The sequence below is a fragment of the Sciurus carolinensis genome, chromosome X, assembly GCF_902686445.1.
Source record: "Sciurus carolinensis chromosome X, mSciCar1.2, whole genome shotgun sequence".
In the NCBI taxonomy this organism is placed as follows: Eukaryota; Metazoa; Chordata; class Mammalia; order Rodentia; family Sciuridae; genus Sciurus; species Sciurus carolinensis.
The window spans coordinates 57258271-57269667 of record NC_062232.1 but is presented as its reverse complement, the minus strand read 5'-3'; the positions used below and the strand labels follow the sequence as shown (position 1 = coordinate 57269667).

General features: G+C 51.1%; 1 protein-coding gene across 1 annotated transcript in view; it reads right to left on the bottom strand.

Annotated features, from left to right (window-relative positions):
• Nucleotides 1–5172: 5172 nt before the first annotated feature.
• Slc16a2 (solute carrier family 16 member 2) overlaps nt 5173–11397 on the bottom strand; it is a 102174-nt gene continuing 95949 nt past the window's right edge. Inside the window, exons 5-6 of the mRNA XM_047535842.1 lie at nt 9998–10226; nt 5173–8432 (exon numbers count right to left, since the gene is read on the bottom strand). Of these exons, the coding sequence (XP_047391798.1) occupies nt 8212–8432; nt 9998–10226 (450 nt within the window). The 3' untranslated portion in view covers nt 5173–8211. The remainder of the gene's footprint in view (nt 8433–9997; nt 10227–11397) is intronic.

The window sequence follows — 11397 nt, the reverse complement described above, 5'->3', positions numbered from 1 at the left end:
TTTGGGTTACCTAGCTCGTCTGCCTTCTCTTCACATTTCAGAGTCTTGGGTTTGTTTTATATACTACCTAGCATTTTAAGCTGTTCTTCATGGAAGTAACAGAGAAAAATACATATAATCAGTCTTTCCAGAAGCGTAAGTCTTGATTAGAAGTAATTTTTTAAAAATTGTTTTAATTTTTTTGGTACTAGTGATTGAACCCAGGGCTGCTCTACCATTGAACTGTACCCCCAGTCTCTTGTATATTTCATTTTTTTAAGACAGGGTGTCTCTAAGTTGCTGAGACTGACCTCAAATTTGCAATCTTCCTGCCTTGGTCTTGAGGGGGGCTGGGATACAGTCATGTACCACCATACCCTGCTAAAAAGTTGTTCTAAATTTTAAACAGCAGGATCCATTTTTCAATGATGAAACTGTTAATCTGCTTGAAGGGAAGAGAGAGAGGCCCAGAACTCTATAATCTTCTCTTTCCAGATATTTCATTGGAATTTGAGGTAACTCTGATTCAGAGAGAGCAATTTGAAAGCTCTCTACCATTTCAACTCTGACCTTCTTTGGGTCTTTGATTTCTTCCTACTAGGACAACCCCTAACTGTGTTGAGCAAGGACCATGAAGAACTCAGTTGGACAGAAAAAGTTAATTAAGATGTTTGTTTGAAGTACCTATGCTTTGTCAACATAATGTTAAAGTGTTTTTGGAGTTCAGTAGTTACAACTATTGACAGAACTACTGAACTAGAACTAGCTTTGCATGGAACTTGACTTTCCCAGAAACTTGACTCTCTCAAACCTGGCTCTCCCTCCTTTGCAGTCCCAGCCTTTGTGGTTGACAGGTGAAGGGACTGATTGGATGCTTGAAACTACTCACCTTGAAGCAAAGGCTTAGTCTAGGACTAATTGGAGGTAACAAAGCTTTTTTTTTTTTTCTTTTTTGGTGCTGGGGTCTAACCCAGGGCCTTGGGCATGCTAAGCACAAGCTCTACCACTGAGCTACACCCCTAGCCTTAGACTAGGACTTACTGTGATCAGGGAATTTAGAACCCAACAAAAAATAGCAGTGAGGAGTGGGGGCTACTAGAAAACACCAAGCTCCCCTGCAAATATAATGAATCTGTCAACTGGAGCCTGTGGAATTGAGGTGGAAGGTAATAGCCCCAGTTTGAGGGTGGGGGGGTAGCTGCACATACAAAAAAGTCGACCTAACTGATTTGTGTGGGCAAGGGTTTAGGTATGTTTTTCCCTTCCCAAGATACTACCTTGGGAGTTCCCTTACCCTTATTTGCATAACATTTGCTGCTCTTCCCAATCTCCTCTGTAGCTTGGTCCAGTGCTGGAAGCTTCCAAGGGAGAGACCCCTTGAGCTAGTGTTGATATCTTAGAAACACAAATCCTTTTTCAGGAAAGCAGAGTCTCCCAGGAGCTACTGCATGCCCCCCATAACTAGACCAGACAAAGGACCTTTAGCTGGCCTACAGGCATCAAGCAAGGCCCTGAAAATTAACCTTCAATTCTGATGATTTTATTATCTAATGAGAAAAGGACTAAGAAAGCAAGGTACAAAGGAGCTCATCTGGAGTTTTACCCCAATTTTGAAGGCTAGAGGACCCCAGAAGGAAGTGACAGTTACTCCAAAAGAAAGGCAGATCAGAGATCCCTAGTTCCTTTTCCTATGATGTCCTCCATGGAGAAGGCTGGGGTGGGAGAAGCACAAGGACTCTAGCCCAGTTTTTGCTGTCCTCCACGCCTCCATGTTGGGGCTGTAGTCCCACTCCCCGTCCAGATCCTTCACTGGGGCACAGGGTAGGCATGAGGGGAGCAGGTGCTGACTTTAGGAGCAACAAGCAGGTTTTCTGAGAAGTCGGGGAAAAAGAGATTTTTGTCACATTCCATGATGTGGGGTGGAAGCACCTTGGAGAAGGGGTTCAAAACCTGGCATCTTGCTCCCACTGGGCCTCAATTTCTCATTCTGTAAAATGGACTTAAAAGCAGCTGCCCCAGGCTGGAGGTGTAGCTCAGTTGGTAGAGTGCTTGCCTAGCATGCACAAGGCCCTGGGTACAATCCCCAGCACCACACACACAAAAGCAGCTGCCTCCCTTGGCTAAAGGGAGAGGGTCAAATGTGATGATAGGGAGCTCATGTGAACTGTAAATTGCCCACCCAAGGGTGAGGGAGCCCTTGTTACCATTACTGAGGGCCTCAGTGTCCAGCTATGCTGGGGGAGGCCCTTGTGTCCATGGAGCTGAGGGCTGGAGTGTCTGCAGTGTATTGGAGTGCAGAGGTGGCAATGAGGAGACAGCTGGGAGATCTCAGACTGACAGGAGGAAACTCTGGCCTTTGCAAAGCCTTAAGACAGAAGGATCTGCGAGGCTGGCCCCTCTGAGAGGCTCTGCCTTGGGAAAGGGAGGGTTCTGTGTGTGGGTAGTGCAGGTGGTTGCACTACCCACTAAAGTGGAGGTTCCTCGACTTAAGGAAGCAGGTTGGTGGAGAGTGGGTGAGTGGGTGGAGGGGTGTCTGTGAGGAGCAAACTGAGGAGGGCAGATCTCAGGCACAATGTGGTCCTTCCCACCACCACCAGGAAGAGGGCCGTCCAGCCGAGGCAATGTGGCTGGCTCAGCTGTGTGATCTCTGGGCAGCTGGTGGGGAGCTGTGTGGTGGGGGAGCCAGCCTGAGCCAGGAGATCTCCACTAGAGAGGCGGACCCCCAGAGTTCTGGGGAAGTTTTCTTGTTTCGCTTTGTGTTTGTGCGTGTACGTGTGCACGAGCCTCGAGCATGCAAAGCACGTGCTCTCGCACTGAGTACACAGCCCCTTCCTCTGGGACGATCTTCTGGAGGCTGGGCAGGGCGTCGAGGGGTGGGCCGAGTCTTTGGCTGACGCAACGCCACGGGGCTGACCTCATGGAGGAGGCGGCCCAGCAGGGCGGGCCCAGCGTTGGAGGGGGGAGGGCCGCTGCCCCCGCCCCCGCCCCCCCGCAGGAGCGTTTCCTCCGGGCGGTCCCCGCCCCCGGGCCCCTCATGGTGGCGGGCCTCGAGCCTGGACTCACGTAGGCGCTTCGCTAGCAGCGGCCAGACTTCACCCTTGGGGCCTCGGGGCCGGGCTTTCGGGTGGAGGGAGGAGGGAGGCCTGAGGCAGGGGTTCTCAGGGGCCCCACGGGGGTCGCCGGGTGTAGTGGCGCAGTAGGCGCGCGGCGGGGGCGCGGGCGTGGGGGCGCCATGGCCGCCGCGGCTGCAGCCCCTGGTGGCGGTGGCTCGAGCAGGGCGGTGGGGGTGGGGCACCGAGGAGGAGCTGAGCCCGGGACGCGGACACCGGCAGCTGCTGTCTGTCCATCTGGCTCGGGGACAGTTGGCGGGCGGAGACAGGCGCCTCCTGCCTCCCCCTCCCCCTCCCCCGGGCGGGCGGGCGGCCGGGTTCCCGCCTGAGAAGCAGGGCAGATGCGTTTCCGTGGCGCGGCTCCCGGTGTTCCCCTCCCCGCTGGGGGAGCGGTCGGAGGCCCGTCCACCCCCGCTGCCCGCCCGGTGGGCAGCGTGACCCGAAGCCGGTGGCAGGACCAGGAGCAGCGGCCGGGCCCGGGACCCCAGCCCCATCGGGCCCATCTCCATCCCAGGCATCCCGCAGTCGGGGGCCTGGTGGGAAAGGGTACCGATGAGCACCCCGCATCCCAGGCGGCCGTTGCGAGGGCTTAGGCGGCGGGAGTGTGGGGGTCGCCCCGGGTTTCTAGCGCCGTGGGGGCCGCAGTCTCTGGCAGGAGCCGGGGCGCGAGGGGCTGTGGGCGGGGGCCGCAGGCAGGTGCTGCGGGTCGGCTGGTGGGACCGGCCGGCCGGGCAAGCGGCCCGCGGGCTCCGCCCCCGCCCCAGCTGGACGCGGCCTCGGACACTTGTTAGATGTGAGCGAGCGGCTAATTTTGTCCGGCTGGAGCTCAGCAGGAAACCGACGCTGAAGCTCGAGTAGTTCTTCCGGGCGACTCTGGCCCCCGGGAGGCCAGTTGCGGGGAGCAGAGGGGGAGGGGCCGGCCGCCTCGGTGACGGTGGGGGCGTGGTGTCCTCCCTGCCCCAAAGTGGACAGAGTTTTGGCGCCAAGGTCGGTACGCCCCAAGCCACAACGGCCCAGAGAAGGAAAAGATATCTTGGAAAGAAGATAATACAAATTCCTTATGTTCCTCTCATTGTTGTCTCTAATTCTGTTCTTTTCATTCCTGAAGTCCCTGGGTTCTAGCAGTGCCTGACACACAGCAGGTTTCTAGGAAATATTGCTGAAATGACATGAAAACCAGGCCTGGACCACTAGAGAGAGCTGAAAGGCAGGAATCAAAGGGCCTTTGAAGAACAGCCTCCTCAACCTCCCGGGTATCTAATCCCTTTCCTTGTTCCTCTGGCGTCTCCTCTGGGGTCTCTACTACATTTCAGCTTATTGGAATTTCAGAACTTGCTGCGTGTTCTTAGTCTAACAAGCACCCACCTCTCTAGGCACCAGCTGTCAGACACCGGGGATTTGTAATCCCTGTCAGCTGGCCTGCTCTGCTACTGTGGAGAAGAGGCAGGGAGCTGCTGGCTGCCTTTTCAGACATGAAAAGGCCCTGGAGGAGAGCATATGCTCATAAAAATTATGGGATTCCACAGCTTTGAAATCTAACGATCCTGAGTGATCAAACACAGACTGAGCCCTCGGGGCTGCTGGGGGAGGGACTGGAGGGGCAGCAGATCTTGGGTGGGAGAGCCTGGGACCTGGCAGCGGGACAAAGTAATTAGCCTCAGTGGGAGGAGATGAGGAGGCCGGCAGCCTGAGGGTGTCTGCACTGAGCAGGGGAGAAACAACAATAGCCAAGAGCTGGGTGGTAAACCACCCGCTCCCAAAGGAAACCAGTCTCTTCTCTTTGTCCCTGCCCTGCTCATTGCATAGCCAGGAGATGGACTTTCTTCATTACTCTTGGGTTGTTGAGAGTGGAAGGGCAGTTGGTGGGAAGGAGCCTCCAAGGCCAAGGCTTCCTGAAGGTCTAGAATGTGTGCCTGGGAGAGAGAAAAACCAAAAGTTTGTGTTGAGTGGGAATGAGGGTAATTGTGAAGCAATGGGGTACGCTGAGAATTACACTACTCAGCTTTTATTTTCACTCAGAGCTGGTCCTGCTAACACCCTTTTAGAAATGGGTTTCTGGGTGGTTGAGTGAAGTGGGCAAGTCCTTTTTCCTTCCTTCGTCTGTCAAACAAGGGGTTTGGATTAGACTGGAAGTCTGTTAGGTTCCTGAGTTCAAGTCTCAAGTTTGTTCTGATGAACTGTGTGAACCTGCAGCAGGCCCTTCCTTTCTCTAGGCTTCAGTTTCCCCACTTAAATTCAGTGTAGAATATTGACATATGGGACTTGAAGGTTACTCCTAATTTTGTCATTCTTGTAGGTCTCTCCCCTGTATCACCCTCCGTTCCAGGCTCTGTCACTGTGGGGCTATGTAATCCAGCTATACTAATGCCTTCACGTTCCCTATCAATAAGGGAGAGAGAGGGGCGGAATTGTATTATTGCTAAGGTCTTTGCCAGTTTTCAGTATGCACATTTGTAGCTAGGTGGTGGCCTTGGCAGGGCCTTTACTCTGACTCAGCCAGTAACCGTGTTCTCATTTTGTAAAGTAGCTACTTTTCCACTTCAGAGCTCCCTTAAAAATTGAAGTTTCAAACTGTCCACCCAGATACAAACCCCTATATAGCTCCTCTCCTTTTCAAATGTCCGCTTTCTCTCAGAGAGCACAGATCCTGGCAGAAATCTGATTTGGAATGAGGCTTCAGTTCTGAAGCCAAACTTCCTGCTGTTAACCAGGTTGACTATTTCACCCTTGTAGGCAACATACATACCAAAACCAAACTTTTAGATCTGTTTATTTTGTTCCAAACCCCTTGAGGATTTAAATGTCCCAGGTCTCAAGCTCCAAAATTTTGTTCGTTCTCCTAGGTTTAACTGTGGTGCTTAAGAGGCTGCATCTTACTCTAAATATTAATACTGTGCTGCTTTTGCCAACCAACATTCTCTCCAAAAGCACACAAGCCCACACATGCACACGTACATGTGTGGAAGAAATAAACTGACACCCTGCCAATGTTAAGTGACACCTGAATGGGCAGATTTGGGACCTGTGAATGTCTTTCCTTCATCTGGAGAGAAGTGGGTGGCAGCCTGATTTTTAAAAGCTATCCAGCCATGAGCAACAAAGGAGGCCCTGCAGGACACCCTCCAGCATCTCTGTGGGGGTGGGGCAGGGAGGAATGGAAGCAGGGGCATTGTTGCTCCAGTACTTTCAGTGGTCTCTCCCAGGAGTTACTGGGCTCCTGGGAGTCCAGCTTCTCCTGTTCCACTGCTCTTTGAGCTGACAGGCTACTAACTAGGCCCCTTCCTACCTACAGAGCCAAGAACCAGTGGATTTTCCTTCAGGGAGTTGATAAAAGCTGGACTAGGACCAGCAGAGGTGGGGGGGCTCCGGACTTTGGCCTTGAATGAAACTTTCAGAGGCCAACCATGCCCCAGCTGCCTGTTTGTAACGGAAAAATTCATGTGTGGGGACCATTGTCTTCTTTGTAGCCCCTCAGGGCAACCTCATCCTCCTGGCCCTAGGATGACCCTGGTTTAGGGTGGCAAATTACTGTTGTCTCCAAGTGACAGCCAGGGGTGCCTGGCAAAAGATGATGAAAGGTTGGGTGACAGGAACACAATAAACAAAGGCCCAGAGAGAGGAGAAAGAGACACAAAGACAGAGTGAGGAGAGAGGCTGAGCTTCTAATAAGGTGAGCTGTGCTAGCTGGACACAGCCTGGCAGTGCCCTCTGCCCCTAGCCAGGGGCACTTGGAATGCTCTTCAGTAAGATTGTTGCCCAGAGCCTGGGTATAGGGAAGCATCTGGCACCTACTTCAGAGGGATGAAGGTGGTCCAGAATCTACCTTTCCTGGTACCATTAATGCCCACTAAGCAGAGTGGCCCAGGATGCCCAGCATGGGGGAAACACTGGGTGGTAAAAGCTAGGGTGGCTTCCCCTTCCTAAAAGAAATTGTCCAACCCTATGTGCAGCAGCTGCCTGTACCTTTTGGGATCCAGGTTCTGAATGAGGTTTTTCCTAAAACAGTCCATTTCCTGGCCTGGCCCAGGTGGAAATATTGACCTGTCATGAAAACTAAGAGATGGAGGAGTTGGTCCTTCACCATGTCAATAACCACTGGCCCTCCCTGCACCATGCTAGCTCACTGTCATTAGTCCTCCTCGGCCTGCTGAGATGAAAGGAGTTTCTTCACATTTTGACAGGTGTGTACAAGAATGGGGGACTGGGAAGGCCTCCAGGTTAATGCATTAGCTTGGAAAATCTGTAAAAATCAGTGGGTGGAACATGGAACTCTATGGTGTTTAAGGTCCTTTCCCTGTGTGATATTCTGCTCTTCCAGTCTATGATTATATCAGCTTGAGCCAAAAAGTGAGATGAGGCTCAGCCTGAGATGAATGGGATTAATGCTAGTGTTAGGGCTAGACTGGGCCAAGATGAGGCTGATTGGCCCAAGCTCTGGGTCCCTCCTTTCTCCAAGCACCTATGTGTCTGTGACAGTCATAAAAAGAAATAGAGAAGGAAGAGAATGGAGAGGAGGCAGAAGAGAAAAACTGAAGGGAAGAGAGAAGCAGACTGTTAACCAAACATATTATGGGGATACTACCTGTATACAGCTCTTGGGAAGCCACAGCCCTCAGGAACTCTTCAGACTAAACAAGGCTCCTTGTTTCATTCTTCCTCCCTTCCCCCACCCCCCAAATGGCTTCCAAGGATGGATGGCAATGAATTCTTAGTAATCAGAGGCTTGAGTCTCTCCCACGAGGCTCCTGGGGACACAGTAGCACCTTTGGCAGTTGATGTTAGTGGGCGACTAACAAGCTGAGGCCAGGAGGTCCTATCTACCTCCTCCCCCAGGGGTTAGAAAGTATATGGAGAGGTTCCAAAGGCCAGGGGGATATCTCAAGCTTTCCCAGTTCCTGGGAGAAGAAGGGCCCTGGCAAGTTTAAAGGCATTCATGGGGAAATTTTGGTTAATGAGTTTGGAACACCTAGAGCTTTGGCTCCAAGGGGATGGTCAGGTGGCTGAAATGCTGTGTGCACAGGTTTGGGAACAAGTGTGCTGGTGGCAAAAAAATGTAAATGCTGAGCAGGGTGGGATGAAGGGGAAGGGCTGGGGAGGAGCACACAATGGCAAGAAAGAGGCATTAGATTGGTTCCTCAGGGTTCGGAGAGCCTGGCAGCAGCTCCCCATTGGGGTCCGGATCAGGGGCCAACATCTTATCCTTGCTGGAATCCCTCTGCTCTTTCTTGAACATCCTTTGATGCATCAGAGGGACAAAGAAGAGAATGACAGCCCCAATGATGGGGGGTACACCGGCAAAGTAGAAGGCCACATGGTAGTCCCCAAAACAGTTGCGGAGGAGGCCTGAAACAGTCAAGAGACACAAGTCAAGCTCACCCAAAGGCGCTCTCTGCTTCTTCCTACCACCCAAAGGTGCTCTCAGCTTCTTCTAGGGGCCATCCCAGTGCCTATCCAGAGAATCTTGGCCTGCACTGCCTTGACTCAGGAGCTCCCCCAACTTAAAGGCAAGTGGTTCCTCCCTGAGGTAAAGGGACTATAGGCCCTTGAAGTGAATGCTCATTAGGAAAGAAGAGAATGAAGCTGCTCTTAAGGTTTCCACATTTGTGACTTCCATCAAGATATAGCTACCATCCCGTCACTCCTAGGGATGGTGTTAGGAGGGAACCATAGAAGGAAGGTCAAGCCTTGTCTCTGTTCACAGGGATATTCCCTGTCCCTACTCCCATATTATTCTTGTGGAACAATTCAGCTGAGTCCCTATTTGCTTTTTCTCTGAAGTGTCCTTTCTCTGAAGTTCCATTGCCTTAGGAAGAAGTCACGTGTATATCTTTTTTTTTTTTCTTCAGTTATACATATAGTTGGTCCCTCAAGGTTCCTCTAAGCTGCCAATACCATGGATGTATTTGGCATGGGATGCAAGGCCTTTTCCTCTTCACCTCCAGAAGCTAATGAGCTACCTCATAGGGAGGATGAGCCCAGGAACAAAGGCAAGAAGGCCCTTGTTCCTTTGCTTACTCAAGAGGTAAGCAACATGGAAAGAGTTGTAGATTATGGGGCACTGTTGGGATCAGGGACCAGATAGAGGTTCTCCTCCCCCAGTAAGCAGTGTAACTGTTGCACAAGAGCCCGAATGAAAGCTTTTGCCACTGTCACATGGCACCCTCACAATACCTTGTACATAATTGTGTTCAAGGAGTATTTGTTGAATTAGCCCATTTGACCAGCTTAGGGGAGGTAACCCATGAGTCAATGTTTATAATAAATCCCTAGAAAGGAAAGGAACTTCTCTTTTCATTGGGCTTCTTATTTCTTATGTTCCTTTGGTTACCAACAATGCTCTCCTGGGAGGGTGTAGGGAGAAACTAGTAGTGCTGAAAAATGGCACACCAGCACTTTGCCTGCTTCCTGCTGGAGGTGAACTTCACTGGCTGAGTCCTAGGGTATTTCCTTAACAGGTTTACTTCTAAAGTCAGTAGAGGAGGAGGAAGAGGAGGGTGTCTCAAAGTTGTAATAAAACTAGGGCCCACTGTCTTTTTTTCCCTACTTCTTTTACTCAGCTACCTTAAATAATGACTTAACTGTGGGGAGAGCAGGAGAACACTGCACAGATAGAATGGTCAAGAAGGCCAAACCTATTTTTCCCTCTATTATCCTAGAAGAAGCCCTACTGTCTATAATAAAACCCCACTGAAACATAGCCATGGAAAACCCATCCCCCCAAATGAACCCATGCCTCTAAACTGCGTTTAATCTCCTTCACCAGTAGTGATAAGGGGTTTCATGCACTCTGACAAGGCTGCTTATGCAGAAAATAAGAGGAAAGGGGGCCTTAAGCAGAGGTACTCAGAGAGCTAGAGCCCAGGGAAAACAACTTCCTGACTCATGCCCTCCCTGGAAATCAGCCTCACCTGCAATGGGGGGCCCAGCAATCATCGGCAGGGCCATCATGCCCAGGAGGTAGCCAATGGCCTGTGAGGCCTGCATTGGGCCCACCAGCTCAAATGCAATGGGGGCCATGATGGTGATGAAGAAGCCATCGCACAGGCCCAGGAAGAGGCAGACAACGATGAGGCCCCCGAAGTCCCGGCACAGGGGAATCATCATGGACATCAGGCCCAGGAGCAGGAAAGAGAGGACCTAGGGGAGCAAGGGCCTGAGGTCATTTTGTGCTGACCAGACAAGACCACATAGCAAATGACATCTTCTTTCTCAGATCTTCATTTCTACCATCTATAAAATGGGTGGGGGAAGCAGGGTGTCAATAGGGAGAGCAGTTGAACTAGTTACTCAGGCCCCTTCTAAGTTATGACTGAAGCGTTCAAAGTCTTTGTGAGAGCCCTGGCTTAACTGAATCTAGCAGGATTAAAGAAAGGGAGGACATGGCCCCTGGCCTCAAGAAATTGGTCTTTTTATTGGATCCTGAGATAAAAGGAATACTGTTTCTTCTTTCTGAGCCTGTGTCTGACTGTCTCTGGGATCAGGCCATGTTGGTATTCTCAGATTCAAGTAAGGTATAGGAAGAAGGAGGGTGGCTTGTGCAATGATTAGATGGGGAATACAAAGGAAGGTATGGCTTCCTAAATTGTGGAAGGAGCCAATGCCCATTTTTGTGGAGGTATATTTTAGAAAACACCTTGACATGAAAGAAACCATTAGGAGGTTCACCCAGATTCCTTATGCTTTTGGACATGGGACACATACCTGACTCAAATGCCTCAGGCAGCATGTCCCTAGGGCCCTCTGGGCTTGAGTAGACACCCTAAGAAGGCAACAAAGGGGCCTTACAGGAGAACCAAATTAGTAGATGGGTATCGAGGCAGCTAAATCCAGACCAGGAGCACTGACTAGTAGCTGGGTTTTCTTTGGGCTGAGACAAAAAATGACTCCAAAACAAAGACACTGCCTTTGCCAAGGCTGGCTTTTCACTCTCAACAGAGAAGGGCCACTGGAAACACTGCTGATCTTTTGATTATGGTCATTTGCAACCTGTGTCTGTGAACTTGACTGAAGATCTTGGCTGTAGGCAGAGAAAGGAGCACCACCTGCCCCTCCACCAATCTCTGCAGCCAGCAGAGCCAAGTTATCCCAGGGCCAAGGCTAAGACCTGATCTGTTTACTAAGGCTTTAAGAGGCCCAAGGATTTGCCAGTAGTTCATAGTCGACCAATAAGCAGGCCAATGTACTCAGGAACATGTGGGAAGAGTGGAGATCAAGTCTGTTTCTGGCTCTAAAGGTTTTCTGTGTTGCTACCAGGTGTGGTGTGCACACCTGTATCCGAGAGACTCAGGAGCCTGAGACAGGAGGATCA